Source organism: Falco punctatus, assembly GCF_963210335.1.
Source record: "Falco punctatus genome assembly, chromosome: 4".
NCBI lineage: Eukaryota > Metazoa > Chordata > Aves > Falconiformes > Falconidae > Falco > Falco punctatus.
The window spans coordinates 108,369,708-108,397,132 of NC_137583.1; the positions used below are offsets into that span (position 1 = coordinate 108,369,708).

Consider the following 27,425-nt stretch of genomic DNA (forward strand, 5'->3'; position numbering starts at 1 on the left):
TGCAAGGTTTCTGAAGGCCATGTTCCTGATGGAGAGCTAGAGTTTGTCCACAGGGATAGTTGGGGGTGGGTGTGGTGGGCGTTTTAGGGTGGGTTTTTGTTGTTTTCTCTTGTTAGTGGTTTTGTTTACTTGTTTTTTCTTATAACTGCTCTGCGTCTCCATTAGGTAAACAATGTTTAAAATATTAGGATCTGACTGTGGAAATCTAGTCAAGCAAACTCTTCAGAGCTCCCCAAATCCCAGTTAGGTTTTCCTCTAAAAAAATCTGAGGCTGATGCTACCTACCATTAAGAGCTGCTCTTTGTATTGGATACAATGCTTCTAATTTCTAGTTTGTGTCGTGACCTGCTTAAGGAGATTAAATGATGCAGGATAATTGATTCCTCATCTGGGAGTCAGACTGAAAGCATTAAATCAATCCTGTCCTCTTACATTTTATTGCCATTGAAATTTCTTTAAAGCAGCTGATGTTTCCTCTTCTGCCTCTTTCCCTGAATAGTGAACTAGGTAATACGTATTTCTTTTGCATGCTTGGCCTGCTGTCTCTCTGGGAGTAAATAGCACAGCTTAGCTCTGGTCTCTGTAATCTACTGGGCTATGTCTTCAGAGAACAGATTTTCATTCCATAAATATAATGCAAAATGGTTTTGGTGACCCTGTGTCTGGGTATGGAATCTATAGGGCTATAGCTAACGAACTAATCATAGCTTTTACTTAGTGATGCTGACCACAATACTTAGGTAAGACTAGTGACATCCCTTCCTTTTAAAAGAAATTAAGAGTTTACATTTGCATCCGGTATTTCAGCCCTTATGTGTTGTCATGTCCTCATTGCTGTTGTCACTATTATTGGGTTAAAGCCTGGCTTGAACACGGTGACACAGGCATTGCAATGTAGACTTGTCTCTGCCTCTGCAAAACACAGTCTGAAGTAAAGCTCCCAGACACGTGGTGCTGGTCTTGCAGCTGGAAAATGAGCACAAACTGCAATGGGAGCACGTATGGAGCAGAAATGACCAATGCTCTTACTCATTTGGTACCCGATCCTGCTACCGCTAACCTGAGCCAGGTCCGGTTCACTGTAGCACCCTTTCGAAACGGCCACAACCACCGTTCACGCAGTGGTGGGGCTGTGCGAAAGCAGGCTGGCAAGGTGGCCTCTGGGATACCAATTGGTACTCTCTGCCAGGCTTGTTCTGGCTTCAAACCTTCACACCTTGCTTCTTGAGCAGGCAGCTGCGGGAGGGCAACACAAGGATGTGTTGGTGCCCCTGGTGCAGCACCAGCCAGGTTCACGCTGTCACACGACTGCCTGCCGGTAAAGCTAAGGGCACGCTTGGGGAAAACGCCACAGGCCCTTGCATGGAGGGAGAATAGCTCTTCGTACCATCCAGATTTCCTTGGCTGATACTCACAGTCAATATAAGGAGATTTAAAAACTCTGGGTAATTTCTTGTTGACAGTTCTGTATTAAAGTACATACATAAGGAGTAACGCGCAACCAGCATGAGATGTACAATACAGTTTGAGCTTTGTTGTTTTTCCCCATCTCCTATTAATGACAATTTTCCTGTTGTACATTGTGGACAAGACCATTTCTGTAAATGCAGGCTCTTTTATGACAGGGATACTCAGCTGTGGACATTTTAAAAATATATTTTTTCCTATCCTTTTGGAAGTACGGGAGCCGAAAGGACTTCTCTGTTTTATTTTCATTTGAAGTGTTCCTGTTATCAGAGGTCCCTTCCCACCTACAGCTATCTACCACTTGCATGAGTAAGGAAAATTACTTAATCATCAAGGGTTTTTTTTGAGTCAGGACTCCTTAAAGTCATATTAAACCAGAACAAAAACACTGCCCATGTTTTAAAGTCTCCTGAAAAGCAGAATAATGGAAAATGCTGCAGCAAAATCCATCACCTAGGAAGGACATGCCGCTGTTTAGAGTCCCCAGTGTATGATGTGTATGGGAGGAGAAAAAAGGTTGCCGACACATGCATAACTTTTTAAGCATACTCAGCAGACCTGTTGCTGTGGTAACTAATGAGAAGATTGTAACCTCCCCTGAATGAGTGCTGTTTGTACTGCACCAGATGGCTGATAAATCACATAGTGGAATTTTCTGTCCCTTGTTTTACTGTCCAACCTTTTCTCTAAGTGCTATGATTTAATTTGCAGCAATTTACCCATAGATTATGCAGACATGACACACTATTATAAAATATGAAGCTGCTTCAGGTATGCAGTCACTTTAATGATCTGCATCACTTGCATAACACCAGAACTGTTTTGTCTTGTGTATTGATGTTCAAGCTGTTGCAATTTTAGGAATAATGCTAAGTTGAGGAAAAACCATGCTTTAATTTTAATATAATTTTAATAAGGGTAGCTATAGTTACTATAGCACGTTTCTTGCAGAGGGAAGCAAGACGCCTTTTGCAGTTCATTGGTCTGCTACAAGCATTTCTGTATGGGAAGCACAATAATAATGGAAGCACACATGAGGATTAAACAGGATAGTTGCACAAGAAAGTAATGCTGTTGTCTCTGTATTTTCTGTTCTTTGTTGTCATTACTGGTTTGTCTTCTCAGGATGACAGATTTACTTCTTCCACCCACCTTGACTATTTATTATTATGAGTCTTAAGCTATTGTCAAGTTTTTAGCCTCATTGTTACAGGTGCTGTTCTAACACTAAAAAAGCTCCAGGCTCAGTCTTTATAGGCAAATAATAATAAATGTGCCTTGTGATACCTTTTAGAGTTATGAAAATAAGTATGCTGTCACCTATTACTGTAAATTAAAACGAGGAAAATTTAAAAAAAATATGAAAACAAAGCTGGAGAGTGATGGTTTTACGATAAATAATAACTCCAGAAGGTGGTAACCTTTTTGAATGGGCAATAGAGCAGCTTAGTAGTGTGGCTGAGTGCTGAGCCTGATAGGTGACTGCAGCACACCCAGAGTCCTTGTAGCATGCTGTCCTCTGTCTCTGTGACACAGGCTAAGTTGTGTTCTGTTATGTCACTTGTGCAGTGGAGAAATTAATCACCTTCTGTGGAGTAAGAGCTCGGCATCTAAGCCTGATATTGTGCGTACAATGTACAATCTTATGTACAGCTGCAGATTTCCATAGATTAATGGTGTAATTGGATAAAGGGGCTGCAGCCAGGATTTCTTCTTTTTTTCTTAAACATTCACTGAGCTCAGCAGATGACATCCTTACTTCATATCAGAGTATTGCACCTGCCACCCTCTTTCTTTCCTGTGGGTGAAGCCACCTTTAGTGTGGGAGAAGTACTCTCAAGTCTCTGCTCCAGTCTCCTTGCTATATAAAAACCCCAAAAGAACCAAGTACCATTGACACTTTTTGCTCTCCAGATTTGTTCTGCGACATCAGTTGAATTTACTGGCCTATGGTGTAACTATTATCTTGGGTCTCGCAGGTTTTTCTGTTTTACTAACTCTTCTGTACATAAGAAGGGTTTTTTTTTTTTGTTCCTACAACTTACTAGTAACAGCACTTAAATTTAGTGGGATGCCTTTATGAGTACAGGCTTAGAATTCTGACTTAGCAGCAACCAGGTACATTTGCTCTGTACAACCCCAGTTCATCTGATTTTTAGGTACTCCAAATGTACTCCACCAGAGACAAGACTAAGTGAGACAGTGGTTTGAAATAACAAAAATGAATACCAATAACAGGGTTTTATTGGCTGCACTACAGTTTCACCAAAATCTATCGTAGTATATTTTTTTTAATGTCATTTCAACACTTAGATGGTCTTTTTTACCATCTGCATTAAGCCAGCTTCTCTCCTAGACACTGTCTGCTGAGAAGACTACTTCCATTGGTTGTATGTTTGTGTGGCCACTGTTCTGAACTTGCGGAGGAAAGTATTTTGGAAACGATGAATCAAAGATTAAGTACTGCAGTGTCTTGGGGATTTTTGGGTACTAGTTCTGATGAATAGGCTTTGATCTCCAACTAAGGAGATGTTTAAAGAAGAACAAAAATAAACTGTAACTTAAGCTATATATTGCTGTGTTTGCCTTTTGGTCTCTTCCTTTCACAGATAAAACATGGAACAACAAATGTTCTTTGAAATTCTCTTTTTTAAAGATGTGTCCTTCCTGCTCTCCTTCTTTGATATTTTACCCCATTGGAAACTCATCTTTTACTGGAGAAAAAAAACCCTTTTTTTAATATCCATAAGTTCTGCTGTTATGTTATTAAAGACAGAGCAAATAATTAATAGATATGTGTTGTGGCTTTGTCCTAATTATAACAATTTTGTATTTTCTGTTTACACAGCGGTCTCAATTCAAAGATTCAAAGATGCAGCTGTGAATAAATGCTTCCCCCATTTCACATATGAGGAAATTTAATTGCCGTGAGGTTACAAGATTTATCCAAAGCCAAGCAGCAAGCTTATGGCAGAACAACGTACACCCCAGGCTCTTTTGATTCCCAGGACCATGCTCTAACCACTCATCTTTGCTGCTTTACACTGTTCGTGACAGCTTACACAGAAAGGAAGCATCAAAGATTTCTGTTGCCGGTATGTAATCATTCTATAGACAGCCTAATAATTCTTAGGTAGATTATACTCAGCCATAATCATCTCCAGTGTAATTAGAGAATAGACTTAGTCATCTAAGTGAGCATAATATGGGTAATGTAAGTGGTGTGTTATAGGATATAATTTAAACCGGCTTTTAAATTGCACCTGCTCTTTTCATCGGCTATGTTTCTGATTCTAAGAAGCAAGCTGCCTATGACGCAGTTCATCCTTGATGTAACTCCAAAGCAAGGAATTTGGGTTGCTGTGTTCAACTGAAGTTGTTACAATTAAATTTGTATAGATTTTTCAGCTTCTCAGTGATTCAAATCACCTTTCAGGTAGATATTTTAAGTAGGAGATATTCAGCATTTTTTCTGTTGTAAGCCACGTTGAACTGTAATTCTGATGATAGCAAACTGATAGCACAGGAAAACAAATGTCTTGCCCTAAGATCTTCCATTATGTACTTTAAGCTACATGTTGTTAATCATCAGCCATGCTTTTTAATCAAAACCATTAAGCCTAAGTAATGACTTCTAAATTAGTCCCTATTCAGGTTACTGATACACCCCCCAAAAGGTGCAGATGCCATGATAGTTCACGTTCACTGAGCTTTAGACTGGGAACAGCAAATTATTTCCTCTTTTGGTTATATAATGAAGTTGTAGCTTCTGGTCTGCAGTTAAGACCGACAGCAACAGTGTCCAAAGCTTATCCATAATTTCTGAACACACACAGACCTATGGATACTTCTGCTGCTTGTGGTCATGTGAGGAAATTCTTTTTGCTGCATCTGGTTCCAGGATTTTTCCTTCTAAATTTTCTTCTTGTATAGAGTCCTATAAGCACATTCTGTCTGGCTTTTTGTTTTTCCTTTGCCAGATTACTAAACTAGATCTACTGATATACTAATATCAGTAATTATACTATTATTATTTAGTTTTTATAATATAATATAGTTATATAATATAGTAATATTAAATTATATATTATATAGTAATTATAAAATAATACTAAATATCTACAGCGTGATGTTTAATTATTAGATTATATATATAATAAAACAATTTAAATTAATATAGAATTAAAAATAGTGTAGATTCCTACCTTGTAGAAGAGCACGATGCCTAGTACTAACTGAGATTTGGAGTGACTATCAGTCCTGTGCTTTCTGGGGCAATTGGTTCTGCAAACTCGTCAGGCTGACTTGGCCCGTGTTAGTGAGTTAGGCTCCTGAACAGAGATAGGAAGAAAAGCAAATATCCGGAGGAACCCAACTCTGACCACCAAGTTGTGTAGCACTATGGAGGACATGCTGACAGGGTACTTTCAGGTAATTAGTTCTGCTGGCAAAAAGCATTAAAACCTGTGAAATGAGGCAACAGCTGAGAATAAATCTCTTGGACATAGGTACAAAGTTCTTTCATAGATTTCTGTATTTTCTGTGCCTTCCCCAAGTTCCATGCTGCTGCGCTAACCTAACATCCTTACTTGTTCCTGCTCTTACGCTGAAACACTCTAGTTTCTAATGCTCTTTGTTCCACCTACTGGCTCACCCTTGCCTTTCTGACATCCTCCCCAGCTTCCTTTTAACCTTCCCATCTTTCCATCAAACGTATTTGGCAATCTTTTCTCCGTACTAAGTGCCTGGTCTGAAATAGGCATTGGTGTAACGTGCAGCAAGGCTCCTTTCCTTGAAGAGAGATAGAAATGTAAAGGTGCTGCCTTGTAACAGCAAACCAGGTTTGTTTTCCTAAACCAGTGCAGTTTACCTGGGTAGCTGGGGACGTGCATGATTACACCTAGCCGTGAAACTGTTTTCACCTCTGCATGGAGGCCCACCTTGCGGGCAGAGGATGGAGCAGGTGGGCCAGCCCTGTTGGGGTGGTTTGGCAAAAGGCGCAGGCCCCTGCCCCACATGCTGCGGCACATGGCCCTGCGTGGGGCCTCACAGGGCCGGGCCGCCTCAGGGCCTCGAGAGTGCTGGTGCTCAGCACAGCTGAGAGGTCCCCAGGGGTTCAGCTGCCGGAGCGGCAGGAGCCCACCGTGACCGTGAGGTCATCCCTTCAGCTTTGCAAAAAGTCTGGTGGACTTCTTACCCGGCAGTTTGACTGGTTCGTGAGGGAGCAGCCAGGCTTTACATTACCTATCTTTACTTCCTAGGCTCGCCCCATGTGTGACAAGAAGTACGCATGTCGCCCATCCCGCTGCATGACTAACGCTGAGTAAATGGGCTCCTTCTCTTCCACCGCCTAACGTGAAGCGAGTGTCTGTGCCCCTTCTTGGTCCTGAGATGGGCTGAGGGACGACGCGTGTGCCGCTCTCCCTCTACGTGCCACTCTCCCCTTACGCGTGTGGAACATGGATGCCTCTTTTTGGCGCTTTGCCTGTCCTCACGCTTCAGGGCCACCGCCTTGGCACGGTGTTTGAGGGAGCACCCACCCAGCCACCCACCCAGGCACCGGCGGCCATCGCTCCTCGCCCTGAGGGTCGCAGGCGCCCGCCACCAGCCCGGCTCCGCGCCCTCTCTCACGGGGGCGTCGGAAGACCCCGGGAAGGGAAGGGCTGATGTCACCAGGGCAGCGGGCCGGCTCCGCGGGGAAACGCCAGAACGGGCGGTGCCAGCGGGGCACCCCCGCCCCCCCTCAGACGCCGCCGGCGCGGGGCGCTGACCCAGGCGCGCACGGGCCGCAGCACAGCCGCGCGCCGCCGCACGGGCCGGGACTCGCCGCGCGGAGCGGTTCGGCGGCGGCTGCGCGCGCAGGGGGGAGGGGGCCGCGCGCCGTGCTGCTCCCACCGGCAGGGGCCGCCGCCAGGCTGAGGGGAGCGGAGCGGAGGGCGAGGCGCGCTGAGGTACGGTAACGGTGCCGGTAACGCCGCGGGGCAGGGCAGGGCGGCGTCTCCCCGTCCTTCTCTGAGCGGCGGGGCTGGGCCGGTGTCTCACCGCGCGGCAGGGGGGGGGTGCGGGGTCTGCGGGCGGCAGCCTGGCCGGCGGGTTCGCCCCGTCAGCGCCGGGCGGCGGCAGCGGCAGGGAGGGCGCCGCCGGGGATGGCGGGGGACGATGGCGCAGAGGCGGTTTCCCGGAGTCGGTGCGGGCGATGTCCCCTGGCGCCTCCGCGCACCTGCTCCGGCGGGAGGCACCGCGCCGCCCTGGGCGGGGGCTGCGGGCACCGCGTAACATGGCTGCCCCGAGGCCTCACCCGGCCCGCGGGGTGGCGGGGCTGGGCCGCGGCGGGGCGGCTGGGGACCGCGGCGGGGGGCCGGCTTCGTGTTGGGGGCTGGCATCGGCAAACGCCGTCCCCGGCTGTCCCTTGCCATCCAGCTTGAAGCAGGGGTCTCCGGTCTCTGTCTTCCCTGGCTGCCCTCCCTACTAGCTGCTGCCTTTGCCTTTTGCTCTTTAAAGATTTTTTTGAAGGTGCCTTTTCATATAGTCACCTTGAAATCCAGATGCCTTCCTGTGCATTTCTAAGCATACTGTTACACTCAGGTAGGTATGCAATGGTTTTGTTCACTTGAGCGGGCTGATGGGCAGACATACCTTCCTGCAAGAGTCTACGAATCTGAGATCTCTATTTGTGCTAGTAATACTAAAGGCTATGGTTAACCTGTGTTTAAAAAAAAAACAAACGCAAACAAACCACAGCACAAAACATTTTCTCCAGTACTGGTAATTAGAGGGGAAAAAAAATCATATTACACCAGCATCTCAAACAGAAGACAGCTTTGTTAGGGCCCTGATCCTGCGAGTGTGCCTATGTATAAATCTATTCTTATGAAAAATATTCTCAGAACTGGGTAAAGCCGCCCATACCTGCAAGATATGAAACTTTAATAATCGCAGAGAAGTGGTTGTGCTGCAGTACGCTTGGTAAATTCTGTGATGCAGATTATCTGAGTGTGCCAAATTTACTCAAAAGTTTAGAAGATAATAAATTCATGAACTTGTGGGAAGTGAAGTGACTGACTCGTTTGGTTATAGACTGTTACAGTATCAGCTATTGGTCTAAAAGCTGGTTTAGAATTAGGGATTTAAGCATCCCTAATCATGCACCCCAAACCCTTAAGCCAAAGAAAAAAGAACTCTCAAAACAAACCCTCAATTGTATACAATTAGGAAGTGGATTTCTGTGAACACAGGACTTCCACCGGTTTGAGATGAATCAAGACTAAAGTTAACGTAAGCTATTCATAGTGCTGTGAACTTTTCCAAGCAGTTTACATCCCAGAGCTTACATAGACAGTCTGAAAAGAAAGGTGTTACGCTGAGGCAGATGTGGTGGATGTAAATCCTTTATTGATAGTCCTCCCTAGAAAAGTATTTCTGATGCTTAAGAGTTTGAGTTATTTATGGTAACTTCCTTTTTTGGAAGATGTTTGTAACTTTTCCTGGTAGAATGGGGCATGGCTTAAGCTCTGGTTATTTATTCTTAAGTTTGGTATTTTTGGTAAAGGGTATTGAATTTGGCTCTCCACCCTCTCCAGAAGTCATCAACTGTGGATGCTTTATGCAGCTTCCACGAGGGGAAAGTGTATGCTAGAAGCTTCCAGTAAGGATTTCTTTGTCTGTTATGGAGTTGGAGAGTTATGAAGCTGGACATCATCCCTCTAGTGTGTTGGCCTTCTCTTCCCATAAATTCAGTGGAATGAGAAATTGCACGGGATTGCTGTCTATACTTGCCTGTCTGTAAGGTGCCCAAGTGGCTGGTTTCTGCCACAGTGTGTTGCAATACATCCTAACATTTTCAAACTCTATTGCTAGTATTGCAGTGCTTGCTGGTGGTTTAGGTTGTATTTTAAACTAAACTGAGACGTCCAGCAAGGTACTTTGGTGCTTGTTATTTTACCCCTTGTTAACATAATGATGTTGTTAATTTGAAATGACTGCCAGTCAGTGTGTATTAGCCAGTTCTGTGTAGAGGTGGACCATCTCTCCCGTGCAGTGGTGAAGACCTAACTGAATGGCAAAACTGGATTCTGCTGGCTCTTTACAAAGAGGATAAGCTGTGTGGCTGAGTATTATGCAGCAGTTAGCGACTTCTCATTATGAAGTTGTGTGTTGTACAGAGATGTTTTAGATGCCAGCATCTCCTAACAAGGGTCTGTGCCCTAGTGACAAAAGCAGGAAAACAGGTGCTTCTCTACAAAATGGATATTGTTACAAATATGACCTTAGACTGCAGGCTGGACTAGCAGCTACAAAAAGAATAGAGTTCTGTGACTGCTTTGGAGACTTAATTAAGTGCATTGACATCCACTCAGTGAAAAGTCTGTATAAGTAATGAATTTTCCTTGTATGCACAGCCTGTGATGGAAATGAGACTGAAATCTGTTGTCTTCTGGATGACTGACCCTGATTTATTTTTAAATAGAACTACGTTTTCATTAACATAATTCACATTACTTGAGGCAAAAAATCCTGTCTTCCTTTGGCAGGTGCCTACTTTGAAAGGTTGGATGAGAGTGTGTTAGACAATTGAAATGGAACTGGTTGCTCAAGGGACTGTAAACTTTTGTAACAGGTGAAATCTTACCATTTGTTAGGACTTTGAATTCTGAAGAGTGTTACCATGCTCATTTGATACCCAGTATCTAATTTATTAGACAATCTTAAGAAATCTGGCAGTTATTGCTAGCAATATTCCAAATTTTCCCACATACAGCAAAGGAAATATTTTCAATTCCTTCCAGGCTTGTTATGCATTTGTTCAGTTAAATGAGACTGAAGGGGGCGTACTGCTTAGGGAAGCTTTGAAGTGCAACTTGATTTTATGCCTGTGTAAAGAATTGCTACTTCTTGTAATTAAAAAATAAATGTAAACTTAGTGGAGAAAAGGGCTGTCCCAAATCGCTGACTAGAAGTTTTGAGATGTGGCTTATTTTGAGCAAGTTACTGTAAAATTTTCGGTATGAAGTTAATGTAAAAAAACCAAAACGCCACCATGAGAATAGTTGAGAATGACTTACTAAGTTTCAGCTGCTGATAACTTCTCTTAGATACCTTTTCAGACACAGCTTAGAGGGACAGAGGCAAAGTTGAGCGTGGCACCTTCAATTGGTAAACTGGTATCATCATCTCTTGCTGGTAAGAAAAGAGTCAAACAGTTCGACTATGGTCTAGTAATGAAATGTCCAAACCATAGGGACATGGAGATTTGGCATGGTTTTGTGCTTTATATTCAGGAACAGTCTCTGCTTTCTAATTTCTTAATAAATGCAACCTTCCTCTCTCCTGGTAAGTCATGCATTAAAACTGTCCAAATTGTCAATTAAAAAAATAACCTTTCAGTGTTTCCTAAGATGGGAACAATATTATTATTGTGCCTTTTAGTTTGCTGTCTTTGTTCTGCAGCTGAATGAATTTTGCTTTTCACTTCTGTTTTTGGAAACATTGCTTTTCTGCAGGATGCAGAGATCACATGTCTCTGCATGAGACACTAGGCTTTATTCGTAAATGGAAATACAAGCTTGTCTCAGGCACAGGAAACATCTTAATTTGAAAGTTAAAATAGAGGTTCAAAACCAACAACTGAACCCTGAACAAAGTTTTCACGGTTGTAACTGACCTTTCTTCTGCCACCCTGTTAAAAATATGGAAGAGTTGAGAAAAAAATAAACACGGTGTGGCCTATTCGGTATATTCTTCCCTTCCTAATGAGGCAGCTTTGATCCAGATCTGAGGACTCTTGTTCAGATTGCTGCCTCTCACTTTTTCATTGTAAATGTTTCTTGCAGGTTAGGCCATTTACCCTTTCTGGTAGCAATGACAACAGATATACTGAAATCTTAAAACATTACTGAAATAGTTCAGAAGTATTAGCACAGCTGGGTTTCTGTTTTATAAAAGCTCAAAATAGAGTGAGGAAGAATCATTGTTTAATACACAGAAACAAATTGTATGTCTTTGTAAAAGGTTTAATGCGTTCTCTGGACTTTAAAATCAGCTCAAATCTCTTATGCAACATAAACGATAAAGGAAATGCTGTCATCACCAGAATACACTCAGAACTTAACAGCAAGGCATTTAGCAGCCTCTGTATTTCTGGTACCTATGGCACCTGTTCCAGAACAGCTTTAATTTGAAGAAACTGTAGAAGTGTGGGTCGAAAAATTAGGCTTTGTGGTCAGTTAAAACTGGCGTTCTGACCAAATTGCTGTGGAGGTCTGAGATGAAACTCCAGTGTTAACCCTCCCACCCTTGTTTTTTGTGGACATCCACACTGGCTTGAAAACATGATGTTGATTATCACCAGCATTAACAGCAGGTTATTTAGGACCGACACAGGTGTGCTTGAAAAACAGGGTTAGGAGACATTTAGACCTCACCCTGTACAATGCTTTGGGTTATGTCTGTGCTTCAGAAAGCTCTACAGTTAAGCCAACAAAACTTGAAGACAAATGTAGAAAATGTTAGAAAGACGAGTTTGTGTGACGTAGCTATGCAGCCTCACTAAGCTGAGTGAAAGCAAAGCGTGTTCGTGTTTCCATCCATGCTGAAGACTTGTTAACCTAGCTATGCTGAATAATGAATGCAGCAGTTATGCTGTTAGGTAAAGATTTGGCTTGATCAAGCTGAAGTTTTGCCAGCTTGTGAGTCAAATCATACCAATACAAGGCAAATTTTACAGTTAAATTCTACTTGTAGTAACATGAGGTGAGTGCTTGTCTGTTGTCAGTGCTGACTGCTTGGTCTCATTGAACTTTTCTTCCTTAATAGCTGCTTGAGCATTGTTTTGATTTCTTGTGGAGAGGAGCTGTAGTAGTGTTAGGTGACTTCTCATGTAATATCTTTTACGTGTCTGGTATTAGTCTACATGATGCTGATTTTTAGGCAAGAGACTATATTGGTGTAGGAGGCAAAAATTTTGCATAGCTTATTAAAGGCAGAACTGTTTGTACGTGTGCATCGATTAACATGTCCTAAATGGTGCTGCCTTTAGCAGGAAAGGTGTAGCTCTACACGTAGGAATAGCTAGTTCAGAATTTTTTCATTTGGTGTAAATCTTAATTAACATCAACAATAAATCATAATTAACAGTTCAGAAACCCCAGCTAATCTAACTTGTATAAAACCAAGGGGTTTTTATATGTGACTTTGAGGACATCTTTAGCTTTTCTTGAGAAAAAGTTGTGGGGCATTAAGTTAGCAGCAGTTAAAAAAGTGTGTGAAGAGCAAATATTAGTTCAGTTCAATAAGCATGAGTTAAATTTCAAGACAGACCTTTTTTTTTTTTTTACGCTTTTCTCACAGTAATCCTTTCTGTTGCCCACTGCTTCCTAGTGAGTGGGAAAAGAACTTGCTGTTGGCAAAAGCAGTTTTACTGTTTTAGAAAGAAACTTTGGAATTGCTTGAACAATAACTTACTAGAAAACCTTCAAAACCTGATACTGAGTTTTTATTTTTGGTAACTTTTTTAATAAATAACGTGTAGCAGGTATGGAAGCTACTGTTGGCAAGCCAGTTTTCATGTAATTTGACTTTGTAAAACTAGTAATTACTTTGTGCTTAATGTCCTCAGGATATTTTGGTGAGCAAGGAAAATTGGTTGGCTTCAAAAGGGTTGATATCTCTTTGATATGGGGAGATAAAATTATTTTTCCGAGAAGTAATTTCATTGTAGCAGTCAAATTCTGGAACTTTGTAAAAGATAATTTTAGTACCAAGTTGCAGCTTTCAGAGAAACAGTACACAGTGTTATTCTGGACACCCCCCACCCCTGAAAGTCTTGAGCAAGTTGGTATGAAAGCCTTTGGGCAGTTTGGACTTGCTAAGCTCAGAGTGCTTTGTTGTGGATATTTAGCTATTTCAGTTTTCATGGGCTAGGGGAAACCTCCAAAACACACTGAATAATTTATGGCTGTCCTTATTCTCTTAGGAGCATGGCTTCAGTCTCTGACAGTCATGTGATCATGAGGGGAGGATGGCATACTGCAATCTTTTTTCAATTTCTTTTGCTGTAACAGCAATATTTGTCTGTTCCTTTTTTTATATAACTGAAAAATGACGTCTAAAGGAGGCTTTCATTAGATTATGTCACAACCTTTATGTACAGACTTAAAGAATAACAATTTTATTCTTTTCTGACCACTCTGAAAGTCTGATTGTGGACACATTTGGACAGTAATAGTGCAAGTTGTTCTAATTAGGATTTGGGACCCTTCTTAATACATGTTGGCATTTGTAAGATCCTCATACTGTGAAATGGAAAATACTCCAGAGTGAAATGTTGCAGATCTTGATATTTTCAACTGAATTTAGTATTTTATGTCTATCAGGACTTAAGAGTTAGTTTTCTTGAGGTGGTGCTGTCAGTAAGACTTCCATGTTTACTGTATTTTAGGAGAATAGTGATGTCCAAACATGTTTATAAGGCCCTGATAATTTTTGTACCTGTTGTTTCACATCATGACATTCAGAGCCAGACATTGACCAGTGATGTTACTCCTTGCTGCATCAGAGTGCTTATGAGCATCGACAGCAATGGTGATTTATTCACAGAATTAATTTGGCTTGACAATCTCTAAATGAGAGTTACCACTATGAGAAAAGATCTTAATAAAGGAACTTGTTACACAAAACTTCTTTATGGTGTCAGGACACAAATTAAGCTATAGTGCCTTAGTGACCAGGAGAGTGGAAGAAATATGACCAAAATATTGCATTCTTCCTGTAGTATGTTTTTGTCAAATAAAAACACAGCAAGTGGAGTGTGTTACCTCGTGGCTGTTACTCAGAACTGGTTTTCCAACCTTTGTGCCTGCTGTGATTATAGGTCAACCAAGCGTGATGCCTGTTAATTACCTGAAACTTAAGCAGTTACTATGTAGTAGTACAGCATAATGTACAGCGCTCTGTCCATTTCTAGTGCTTTCTTATGCAGAATGGTTTTGGATATAGCCTGTAATAGACTGTATGGCCCCTGTTTCTCTGAACTTGCACTGCCCCATCCATGAGTGTAATGGTCTGCAGTCAGATCTGGGGCCTGGTGACGTACAGTGTAGGTTTGTCTCTGACTGCACTGAAATGTAGGTCTGAGGTATGATCTGTAGAGAAAATCAGGCCTGTATGCTAACATGCTTTCTGGTGAAGAACTGTGCAAATGGGCAACAAGGTATTCTTTGAGGTTTTTAGGATTGCCTTTCATTGGAGGAGCAAATAATCTGTGAACAAAGAGTAGGGATTAACAGTAGGTGATTTTGTAAGTTAGCTTGGTGTATCAGAGTACTGTGAAGGAAGAGTGTTCAGTTCCACCTGTAGATGAAGATGGTTGCTTGGTATTGAGTCAGGATGTTACCCTGTGAGAGGGCAAAGAGGTGGAAAATGCATGAAAATGAGAATGAGGACAGCCTGAAGTTGAACTAAGAAAAAAGAATAATGAAGTAGGCCGGTAGAAATGTCCTGCTTAGATGGGTAGCTGGTGTGCTTTAGTTACCTGATGGAGGAAGATGAAGTTCAGTAGTGTTCTGAACAACCACAGGTTGTGGGTGTAGCTGAGAAACGGCCATCATTGTCATATTTAAAATGAACGGAACAAGGTTCTATGAGAAACTGCTACCTAGCAAACTGAGTAGATTTAAACTGTAGTAGACTGCTAGCTAGCTAGCTTCCTTCTCAAGAAACATGATTTAAGATCCCAGTGCCCACACTTTTGACAATCATGTTTTCAGTATAAGGTTGTAACGTTTGGCTTGCAGTGTTTAACAGTTATATACCCCCCTATATGAAATACGCTGTGTGCTGAAGTGAACTGTATTTCATACTTAAAAAGTAGTACCAAAATGGCAATTTGTTTTTGGTTCAGTAACTGTCAGTATATTTAAGGGTGGGAAAAAAATATCAAAATGCTCACAAATACTATTGAGCCTGCTTTATTCCAAGGGGGACTTCAGGAGTCTGTAGAACATTAGATACTTACAGGTTTTTAATTTTTTACCCTGCCCACTTAGTGTCTGTAGCTATGTAATAGTCTGCCTTGTGTACCTTCAGTTTGTTCAGTAACACAGTGCTGAAGCATTCCTTCCCATCTTTTTAAGCCTACCTGGCAATGTGTTTGGTGTGTAAGTTGAAGAACTTAATGTAATAAAAAATAGTACTATCTGTCACTAACCGTTCTTTCTAGGTTATTGGATATCTAATGTCTTTCAGCTGCCTTATGTATTTCAAATAAGTCCACTTATTTTGTGTTTAGAGTAAAGAAAATACTTTTGAATACTGAGTTCCACAGTAAGACTGCAAATTATTAAAGACTTTGGCTGGTCTGGCAAGGCATCAGAAGACAGATTTAGAGCACTAGATGACAACATACCCGAATGCAGATGTGAACACTTAGGGTGCTGGAAAGCAGTTATGTTGACATCACCAACACAGCAAAATAAATATACATACCTGGAATGATTCAGAGCAAAACACTAAATGGTTTCATTAACGATGAAGCTTGGGAAATGCTCTACATGTTGCATTTCAGTTTAGTCACAAATGCTGTGATGACTTGCAAGTGATGAGGGTGGCAGTAAAAATGGGTCTTTGTCTTCATGTCTGTCTGAGAGACACTTGTCTAGAACCAATAATGTACTGAGACTTAGTGACACAATATGCAAGTGTGTAGGTAGGTATCTGCCTGATGTATTTTGTCAGCTGAAGTAATTCCACCTTATGGTAGCTTGACCTTTCCCACTGGTCAAAAATCTGTTTGTAAAAAAGCATTTACTGCCTAATGCATTTTCAATTCGATTGGATGATTATTCTTGTATATAATCTTCCCTAAATTAAAAGGTTGTGTGAGTTCCCTAGACAATTCATCACCCCACATTGTGTTGGTAGAGGACATCTTTAACACATACACACACACACACCCCCCTCCTCTTGAAAATTTTTTTGCAAAGTTAAGTGTCCGCATGACCTGTTCATAGTCTGTAGGCAAACTCATTAAGTGTGTTTTTTGCAAACAATTACCACTTTGTAGATTATAACCTTTATCCAAAAGGCATTCTTCCATTAAATATTGGAAGACTGCTAGTCTTGAAAAGTGCGTGCTCAAATGGGGACTGCTTTGAAAAAATAAAGTCAAATTTAAATGGTCTGAAAGATGTCCACGTTAATGATCAAAGCCAGCTTTGCACATTTGCCCCACCCCCAGTGTTCTCCTTCAAATAAATTAGCAGCTTTGAGGGGGAAACTTTTAATTGTGTTGGTTGTTTCTAAGGAATCCACATGTGTGCAGATATTTTCACTTGTTCAGGGTATTGTGGAGGGAGGAGAGGAACGTGTTCATTTTGGGGCTGGAATTTCTTGTGCAATGATAAAATCTACAAAGAAACTTTAGACATCTGTGTTGAGTGCTATTTTAACAAGCAATAAATACTCACCTTTCTCTTTTGTAGGCATAGGTGCCAGAAGTTTCCCTGAATGGTGGAAAAAATGTCAGATATGGCATTGTACACAATACCAGCTACAGCAGTGTCATAGTCCTGAAACAGTTTACATTTTTTATTAATATATAGTCATGGCAAACACTTAAAACCTTAAATTGTTTGTGCTATCCTATAAGCATTTTAAAGAATATTCGCATTAGCCTGCATAAACATATAAACTGCAGTCAGTTCACTTTAGGTAAGACCAGCAATACAGACCAACCGCAGAGAAAATGGAATGCAGTTAGTGCTTCAGTCTCTTGTCTCTGATCTGGGTAGATAAATTAATAGACAGTTTTTGATATAATTGTGCTGTATCTTTGTTCTGTTTCCAGTTACACCATTGTCCTCCCTTCGGAATCCCTCAAACGTGTTTTCTCTTTCCTTTTTTAAAAGATTAAACTGCATAGGAGCAGAGAGAGTAAATTATTTAAAATTATTCTGTGTCTCTGCACTTGCCTGAGTCAGCAGAATACGTCTAGGTCATATGTTCCCAAACAGCTCCAGTGCAGAGTTATCTTCTTTCTGTGGGCACTAAGTAGACTCGTTAAGGTACAGTTATCTTGCCTTTTTTTCCTCCTCTTTATGCATTCACAAGGCTTGGGTGAAAAATGTCTGAAAATGACTGTAATTTTTTTATTAAATCTAGATAAGCTTCCTCAGAGCTGATACGTTCTTCCATTATCATTGGACAGTCAATTGACAGATAGAGGGAATGCATTGTGTCTTAGCTACAAGTAATGGTAGACTGAATGATTCTCTAATGCATGCAATTAGGAATTCAGCAAACACTAGTTTTGTTTGTTTACTATTCCTTTCCTTTCCAGGATGGCTGCAGCTCCCCCAAGTTACTGCTTTGTAGCCTTTCCCCCATGTTCTAAAGATGGGTTGGTGGTATTTGGAAAGAACTCTGCACGGCCTAGGGATGAAGTACAGGAGGTGGTCTACTTTGCTGCTGCAGCTCATGATCCGGGAAGCAAAGTTGAGGTAAGGGTGAATTGTTACGTTCAAACTGTGAGAGAGAACTATTATTGGAAGAAATGAATGCTATTTTGTTTTCTTGTTGGGTTGTGGAGTCCTTGTTCTCTTCACTCATAGCTCTCTTGAGTAGACAGGATTTTTTAAAGCCCTGGAAGGGAAACTCAGAATGTAACTTTCTGATTTAATTGAGGAAAAATGCATGATCTGTCCTTTCTCCAGCAGGCTGAAGTGTTCACAACTCAGGTGCCTGCACAGAGTAGCCAATTTCTTGCTTTTTCCTTCTAAGGGAAAAGTTTCCTGGCTAACCTGAACTAGAAGGAAATTTTCAAAGTTTGTCACTTGCCATATGAATTGTTCTCATTCATCGTTGTTGTTTGACAGTTGTAATGGGGCACGACTGTGCTAGGCATGTTGCAAAACAGGGAGCCAGAAATCTCTGCCTCAGAACTTGTGGTCTAATAAGGGAATGTGAGAGAAGGAAGACAAGAGGGTAACCTTTGTAAGCCAAACGTAACTATTGTACATACAGTTGGCTTTGATGACATGTTCTGCAGCTGAGGCACCTGCATCGTGGTCAGTTCTCAGTGCTGTGGCTTCTCTCTAATCCAAACTGAGTGTGGAGTCCTAAAGCTGGACACCAATGCCATGCATGTAGGTTGAAAGGGACCCTGTTGAAAGTTACTTTAATTATAGTATGTTACTGCAGCATCACTTTAATGACAGGAGAAATTAAGGATAAGCAGATGTAGAAGGGTGAAGCAAAGGGGCAGATGCAACAAGAAGACAAGAGGAGGGGAAAGTGTGCAGTGAAAGTGGAATAAAGAGGCAGCAGAAAGAAAGACAAGGATTGATGTGGGTAGATAGCCATTTTAGCAGAGGACACAGAGCCTGATCTGCACTGTCAGGGGCTTTTAAAGTCCATAGGTTCTTGCCCTGGCTGGCAACTGGGAAAGCAGGAGCTGTGGTGTTCCCTGCATTCAGCTTCCTCCTGTCCCTGTGCAGAGAGCTGAGGACACTAGGTGTTCTGCACCAGGCTGGTGTGTCTCATCCCTACAGGTCCTATATGGGTAAATTGTTACTGCCCCAGAAGAGATCCTCAGGCCAGTGCTAGTTTTAATTCTGTCTTTCAAGTGAGGCAACTTCCAGATTTCAGAGAATTTGGTGCTGTTCTTTCTAATGGCTAATGTTATCTTTATTCCTGTGGCTATCAACATCTCATACAACTTGTACGTTATTAAACAATTTAATCTTGGATATAAAGAAATCCCCTCCACCTGTCCAAAAGCACTAACTGCTGTTAATTGCAGTGCTGTGTTGGTAGCACCTTGTAGACCTGTGCTAGTTAGTATACAGAACACAAGTGTGACAATAAGACAAGAAGAAAACTTAAGAGCAGTTTTTGGAAAGCTGCTCTGCATAGAACTGGAAATAATAATAAAAAAAAGTTCTGTTTCTGTGGAAGAACTTCCAAAAAGCTGCTCTGGAATGTTTGTATCATCGTGAGGACTAACTTCATGTTAGAGTTCTTGGTTCTTTTGGTCTCTTTGCGATCCCTCACCCACCGCATGATCAACCTGTTTAATGCTTTTTGTAGATTTAAGTCATAAACTGGAGTCTTTTGCCAGTCTGGTTGGAAGCAGGGAGGACTTTGCCTGGCACGCTGCAGTTTGTAGTTTTATTCTGCTAACCAGTATCTGCAAGCCTTCCCCTTAAATGCTGGTTATTTTTTTTATTTTAACGAAAGTAAAGTTTTTTGCAACGTGGTGAAGATGTGCTTTTAGACAGGGGGCAAGAATGAGCTAACATGGCTAAAACTTTTCTTTTTTTTTTTTTTTAAGTATGGGCTTAAGCCCTGATTAGATGGATACTTTGGCCTCTGCTAGTCTATGCCACTGCTTAATTATTCATTAGCTGGTCTGAGGTTTTGAGGTAGTGGTGTACAGAAACATGCAGACTCCAGGTGTTCACTGAAATTTTTCCCTTTTCCTCCCAGAATAAAAGCATCTTCAGTTGCTCTGGGAGTAGTGCAATTAATCGCTTATCACTGCGTCTTCATCACATGCAGCACTAAGTATTATTAATGTCTTTTTTTTTTTTTTTTTTGACTTATGGGTATTTTGAGTAGAGTAAGCTGGTTAAAGCGAGGTACTGATTTTGTTTTCTTGGGTCTAAAGGCTGTCTGGTAGCTTTGCACAGTCCGTTAACTGCTGTCCTTTGAACAGACCTAAGCACAGATTTGTTAGGGTTTTTTTATGGTTCAAGATTTTTTTTCCACCTTCAGAGAAAGAGAGTGTTCAATCAAACAAGTTTAGTAAATACCAGTGTTGTAGGGTAATTCTCCTTAGAAATAACCCTTTTTTAAAAATTGTATTTTAAAACTGGCTACTTAGAGGTCTTTAAAAAAGTATCACAATCCTCTTTGCTGTAGGAATTGTGAAAAATTGACCCAACCAATAAAATCTCTATAAAGTCCCAAGTTTTAAGCTGCTAGATTTGCTTCTAGATTTTGCTATTTCATGAACTTAAAGGCACTAGTGAGTAAGATTGCAATTTCAAACATGTTAACTCTGGCAGCAGAACAGGTGGTCTTCAGTTTTTGCTAATTAGCTGAAATGTAGGTATTTCTCCTGTTGTAGGGATGTGTCTGACTGCTGTTGTCTTAAGACATATGAATACTTACCTATAGGCAGAGCTTGTGCAAAGCCTTAATTCCTTGTGTGCTGTTAGTGGTACCTCTAAAAGTTAAGAAAAGCTTTAAGGAAGGGCTTGAATTCAGTTTTGTCACATTGAAGTAGCAGGCATGCAATGCTATATCCACATTTTAATCAAACCTACTAAGTTGTCAGAGCTAATTAGCTAATAGGGGGAGTAGAGAGGAATGTGAAAACTTCTAGATGCCTTTGGCATATTCAGAATTACTACTTTATTCTTTAAAACCTGTTAACACTGCCAGCAGTTCAGTTGTCATTGGGTGGGTTTTTTGCTACAGCTTTCCTTCCCTTGCATTTTATAAAACTAACTAAACAGGCCTGAGAAAATTAACCATATGATTTGACCAATTTCATGCTGTTTTTCTAAGTCAGTAATACCTTGTGTCTCTGACTAAATTTTCTCTCTCATCTGCCCTAGCATTACCCCCATTCCCCCCAAAATGAACAGCTTTTTTCTCCATTCCACGTTGTACATTTGCACTGGTCTCTCTACCTCCACTGGGCAATGATGATGGACTTACTTTTCATTGTATTCTATTCTTTGCAAGTAACGTAATCCAGTGTGTATCAAATCTTGATTACTTCTTCATGACTGTTACTCACATTCTGAACTTCTGTTAAGAGGTGGTTTTCGACATGCTAACAACATGAGTTGTTTCATAAGACTCCCTCAGGAATTCAGTATCTTTACGTGCTGTGCTGCTCATGTTTGCAAATGTGATGATGCACAATGTAACCAAAAATGGCACAGCATTTCAGCTAGATCATTGTGATAAAGCAATCAGGCAGGCTCTGCGACATAGCTATCAGCTAGTTTGTGGCAGGGCGTTAAACAAAGGAATTCAGTGAATGCTGCAAGTCATTTTAAGCTTGATCTTTGTGGCTCAATCTACCAGACAAGTAACCCTAGTGCTAACTCATCAACATAATTCCTTTCGTCCATGTCAGCAGGTTTCCAAGACCCTGAACAATTGGGCTTTTCATAAAGGTCTGTTCTTTGTGTGTGTGACAACTTTCTCAAAAGTTTGGTCTTGTCTTGCATTGTAATTTTGCAGTGGCAGATGCTGATCAGCGGTCTCCCTTGTTGTAGCAGTCAGTCTAGTAAACTTGTGTGTGCAGGTGAAATATTGCTCCCTTAAGCATGAATAGGGTCTTTTTTTGAATTCCTCTACTAAAAGTGAGTGTGTTCTTATTTCCTGAGAATTGGATTTTAAGAATATTTCATGTGTTAGTGAGAATTCATATTGTATGTATGTTAACGTATGAGTCCCTCTGTCTTATGGTAGATTTTACTGACTAGATTTCTCCTGTTCTCTAGTAACCTGCTGCTGGCTGTGGTTTTCTTTCTCTTGAAGAAGTCTTGGGCGGATGACTTTTTCTTAGCTGATCTTCCACGTGGATTTGTTTTTTCTTTTAGATCAGTTTCCCTTTCTTCTATTTGGCTTTTTATTTGATAGTAGTCGTGGTTGCGTGCTTCAGTATAGAGCTGTAAAAGCTCTTTTATCTTAATAGCACGCAACTTCTTATGGAGGAGTGGAAGGGGAAAAATAGAAAGGATGGTCTACAGCAAAGTATCAAATTGTGGAATATGCAAAATTTTTCTAATATGTTGGTATTAAACACTCTTCTAGGCTTAAAGCCAACCCTCTGTGAGGTAGGAGGAATATTGTTTTCTCTAAATATCATAGCACAGCTATGCCTTAATTTCTGCCCTCCCCCCCCCCCCTTTTTTTTTAAGTTTAGGTTGTTTGTTTTTAAAGAATACATCCCCTTGCTCTGAGATTTCAGAGGAGCAGTAAGATTATTTTTTTTTTTTTTGGCTGTGCATTGGTCTGAGTACTGCAGACATGAAGACTCAAAGCTAACTGAGGAGTCTGTGTCTGGTGTTGCAAGATAGGTAGAAAGCTTGGAAAGAAGACTTTGACTGTATTAAAGTTGGCTTTGTATTACCTGGAACCGTCTTAATTCTTGTGTTTGTAAAGTAATCACCAGGCATCGTGCCCATGACGCAGCTTAGTTCTGGTATACTTGGATTCTCTCTTACACCAGCTGTTTAGGTTATCTGCATTATATCTGGTGTTAAGATGTTCAGAATCTGGTAACACAAGCCAAGCAGCAGCTGAATCTACTAAGAATATGCTCTCTGGGAACCCTCCAGATTAGGTTGACAGTGCCACACTTACATGTTACTGCAGCTGTGTGCTTGAACCTGGCACCCCCGCTATGGTACTTCCATGGGTAAGTGCTGGCTGGCAGGAAACTTTGATGAAATGCAGTGACATTTCTGTCCATGATGGAACTTTTAGTTTATTCTATATAGAAAAAAAGGTTGTAGTCTGAAGGCTTGCAATTCAGAGGTAGTTTAGGAAGCTGCTCTTTCTTGCCTCGTAGCCGAGACCCAGTAACTGGCTGTGTGAGCAGCCTGTCTCGTGACACATGCAGTCAGATGGCTTACCTCAAGCCATCATATCTAAGCTAACCTTTAGACTTCACATGGAGATAGAAGAGAGCCACGGTGCAGGCAGACAGCAACTAATGAAAGAAAGAAAGTGGTTGCTGCCTTTAGTGGAGTGTATTGCTTGGCTAATGTAAGCTTTTTCTCTGTTCTGCTCCACTGCAGGCCACTGGCCTTTGAACTAATGTGTCTGCCTTTGCTTTGTAGCACAGTGCACCAGCCTGCAGCAGTTCAGAGGTAGGAACCATAATCTCGTGGATGTTTTTGCCTCTCAGAGCCTCTGTTTTTACTATAGGAGTGCTGCTCCTTCACCGCATTCTGCTACCAGAGCAAAACTGGTTAGCTTGAACTACATATTCTTAATCTCTTTTAAAATTATGTTTTTTAATTGGAACAGAGAGATAGAAGAGGAAGAGCAATGGAATTATGTGGAGCAAAAAACCCCCAGCTATCCCCTCTTGACCCAAACTGTTGTGGCAAAATAGATGTGTGGTCAGGCATTTCAAAGTGGCCAAACAAAGAAATCAGTCCTAGGATATCTGAGAGTTCCAAGGATATCTCTCCGATGGGCTTTTGGTGGCTTCTTTGAAATCTGTTTCTTGCAATTTTAAAATAATTAATAAGCTTCATCCCTATTTCAGTTTTACTTCTGCTCATCACCCAGGAGACTGCTAGATTTGTGACTTCAAAAACAAGAATGGAATTCTTGACTGCTAAATCAACTCTGACATATAATCTCCAGAGAGTGTTAACCAGCCTTGGGTGCCTTGCTGCACTTTGTGGTATTTTGTTTATTGCAACTTTTTTGTATTTCATCTTGTTAGGCACATTTTCCATTCTGTGGCTTGCATGCCTGAGGCTCCTTGGTGGCCTGATAGGGTAGGTTAGGATAGGTCCGAGGGTTTGTAGTTCAGCTTTTGGGCAGGGGAGCGGTTTGGCTTTATCTAGCTTTTCTAATTCTTTTCTAGAATAAAATCTATTATCCTTAGTGCTCAAGATAAATGATATGCTAGAGATCAGAGGCATACAGATTCAAATTGATTAGAATGAATAGAAGCAGCTAGGAACAGTATGCAGATACAGAAGCTTATGTAAAGTGTACTAGAGTCCTCAAAAAAAGGGAAAAAATGTTCATATTAAGAAGTAAGAGACTACTGTGGCAGGATTTGGTTTTGTTCTGTATTTGTAAATGCTGCTGCTGTTTATATCTGGGTACAACATGAGGATACAAGTGCGAGGATAGTGTGTGTTTTTGAAAGATACCTGAGGATTTGTCCTGCCACTGGAGAGACTTTTTGACCATTCTGGTTTGATGATGTGGTCACTAGAACTAGGGCTGACTACTTGATGTGCCAAGGCTAGATTTATCCTGGTGTATGGCTCTCCCCTCCACTGCAGCACAACAGTTTTGTTGCCTAGTAGGTGATGTCATGGCCATGCTTAATGGGTGTTGCAAAGTCTTCCAGGTGCCTTCCGCTGTATACATAGCACTGCTCAGCACATAAGCAAGCAGTGGTAACAGCATCAGCTAGCCACATCTTCTGTATCATGTGCTACTGCTTGCATATTTCTCTTTTCAGAGTATGTTTATTCCCATTCCTTTGAGCTCTATTGCATTTATTCCTGTAAATAAGCAGCAAAAGATTTACCTGTAAAACACATTCTATCAAGTACCGCCACAGGAGGTGGTCTGAGGGGCTTTCTTGAATAACCATGTTCTGGCTTTCCAGTCCTCCACTTCACCATGATGAAAGGGCCCAGACGGCTCATGTCACCTGTGGAATCACCTCTCTAGGCAGTTCCAATCAGGCTGTTAGTTCTGATGTCTTGATGGCTGTGGAGGCGGCAGGCTGTGAGACTGCCTCATCACATTTTTGCCATCCCTCTTTTGGAAGGGGTTAAAAGCAACCATGGTGCAACTTCTTGAGTTACAGATATTTTGCCTGTTTCCAGATATGCGCAATGGTAAGGCAGTGCTTGAAGTAGTTAAGCAAAGAGTAAATGCCACATTAGAGCCTGGATCTGATAAGGCGGTGGTGTGGGGGAATCTCTTCTGTAATCTAGAATCTTGTGGCCCTAATTCAAAGATCATTTATTTCTAAAGCATTCCCTGACTGTTGCCTTTGTTATCCAGGGCTGAAGCCTATGTGATTTCATTGATATTTCATAATGACCTGACTCACAGTGCTAGGATTTGCGCTTCTGCAGCCTGAGTACAGTAGAAAAGCTGCACAATAGTTTCTTTTCATTAATGAAAGAAGAAATCTCTTGTGCTTATGACTGTCCTGTCTGTGTTTGGAATACTTCCAACATATCTGCATGCCCTAGCTAGGGTGGGAGGTACGTTTGTGCCTTCTGCTATGCTTAGAACTGTCTTTTATAAGATTCTTTTCTTGATACCGTAAGTGAAACAAAAGAAATGTCATTACTTTCAGCTGGCTCAATTCTTTTTAAAGCTGTTGGCTGCATCTCTTGTATGTGAAGTCTCTGTGTTTCCCAATGGGAATGTACTGTCACAGAGCATGATGCCCGTTATGCTGCTTTCAGGGCTGGAGTTCTAGCAAATCAATGGAGCCTGACACCACTCACAGCCTTTGCCACCAAATGTATCAGTATTATTCTGGTTTTAGCATTCATATTCAAAGAAAGATGCTAGTGTTAGGAAACGCTGAAGCTGGATGCTTCAGGAATTTTAAAGACAGGGCTGGTGGCAAGCAGAATCACAGCTATGTCTGGTTTATTTGTCACTGCCTAGTTTGGCACAGCTCTACGTGGAACAGGCTGCTGTGCTGTTGTGCTGGAGGGATTTGCCAGATCAGTGGGGTGCAGGAGAGGGGACAGGAAGGTTGTGGTTTGTGCTTGCTTTTGAAATCTTGTCATCCTCTGAATTCCCGTTTCTAGAGATCAGGTTGGCCAGTGAGGTTTTTGGTGGATACTGTTGTCTTTCCCCCACTATTTCTTTCCATGTCTGAGCTGTTATAAGCATATATTCTGATTTCTGTGGAATAGGTAGCAACGGTTTGCTACACTGCAAATCCAGTGACTGGCTTTAGTTGACCTACCTTTACAATCGATGCCTTGGGTGTACAGGTGGATAGCCCAGTTCCTCTGTTTCCTGCATGAAGGTACTCTTTCATCTGGAAGACTTTTCTGGTCTTTATTTAAGGGGAGGGTGGGCGGTATGGATTTATGAAAAGTGAGAGGTTTACATTTAAAGTTAATAATTTTTTGTCACATCTGGACCCTAGTTTTTGAGATGCTTGTATCTATTATTGACAAATACTAACCAAATGCCTGCCTTAATATGTTACTCCTATTGAATGCCTGCTTTTCTGCTTACTAGAGTAAATAATTCTAATGGGAAGGTAAAATCTCATCAAGGCTTTTTCATTGTTGTCAATAACCATGGCAAAGGATTGTTGAACAAGAGTCAAGGCAATGGTAGTTTTACAAGGCCTGTCAGCTACCATCAGATTGGAATGGTTTTCTGTTATATAGATCTTCTAAGGCAATTTATATCAATAAAGCTTGAACATTGTCTATGTACATGAGTTGTATGGAAGCTGAAAATAACAGCATAAAAATATGGTCCATGTTAACTCTTCATTGGGTTGGGGAATATAAAGAAGCAATACGGAAGGTGACAGCTGTATTCTGAGGTTTGCAGAGATGCCTCTTAATTACACAGTGACAAAGTAAAAGCACTTTTTTTCAGGATGCTCTGGATCCTTCAAGCAGGAGCAAACAATTACCTCTTTCCCCTTTCTTGACTGCTAACATTGACAATAAAATCTCTATAATGAAGAGCAGCTTTGGAAATGCTTGGGTTTGGAATGAGGCACCGAGTAATAAGTGTTTGGTGGCAAGGATAGCCAGAATATGTTTTGCAGAGAAAAGGCATTCAGCATGTTTTCAGTCTGTCACTTTCCAGAGTGTTTTCATCATTTTTCCTTCTAGAAAGTCAAAGTGTCAGTGTAAGCAAGCTCATGTAATAGGGCTATTCAGCCAGACAAAGCTATGCAAGTGAGGGTTTGTAGAGCACTGCAGTCTCTTCCACACTGCGTCTAGGATTTTGCTTTCTGCTGGGGAGTTGGGAATGTTCATGCCCTGGGCTGCTCTGCAGAATGGCTCTAGCTAGCTGGCTACTAACAAGATGTAGGGAGCCAAGGCATGTGCTGTGTCAGGGCTGGTGTGTGCCTGGCTGCAGACCTGTCCCCTGATAACTGCTCTGGCTGTATCTTCGCATGTAATATGGGAAGGTGCTTGGCCCAACCTCTTTTTCTGCTGCTGCAGCTGCTCCTTTGC

General features: G+C 41.5%; 1 protein-coding gene and 1 long non-coding RNA gene across 3 annotated transcripts in view; both read left to right on the forward strand.

Annotated features, from left to right (window-relative positions):
• LOC308063465 overlaps nucleotides 1–27,425 on the forward strand; it is a 68,588-nt gene that overhangs the window by 12,400 nt on the left and 28,763 nt on the right. The gene's annotated exons all lie outside the window — the stretch shown is intronic.
• Nucleotides 7,277–27,425, forward strand: part of SCRN1 (secernin 1) — a 38,097-nt gene continuing 17,948 nt past the window's right edge. The window contains exons 1-2 of one of the 2 annotated variants that reach the window (XM_080386476.1): nucleotides 7,277–7,418; nucleotides 17,801–17,960. In XM_080386476.1, coding sequence (XP_080242602.1) covers nucleotides 17,802–17,960 — 159 coding nt within the window. In that variant the 5' untranslated portion in view covers nucleotides 7,277–7,418; nucleotide 17,801. Of the gene's footprint in view, nucleotides 7,419–17,800; nucleotides 17,961–27,425 lie in introns of those variants that run through there. The other variant, XM_080386477.1, reaches the window with a different exon arrangement.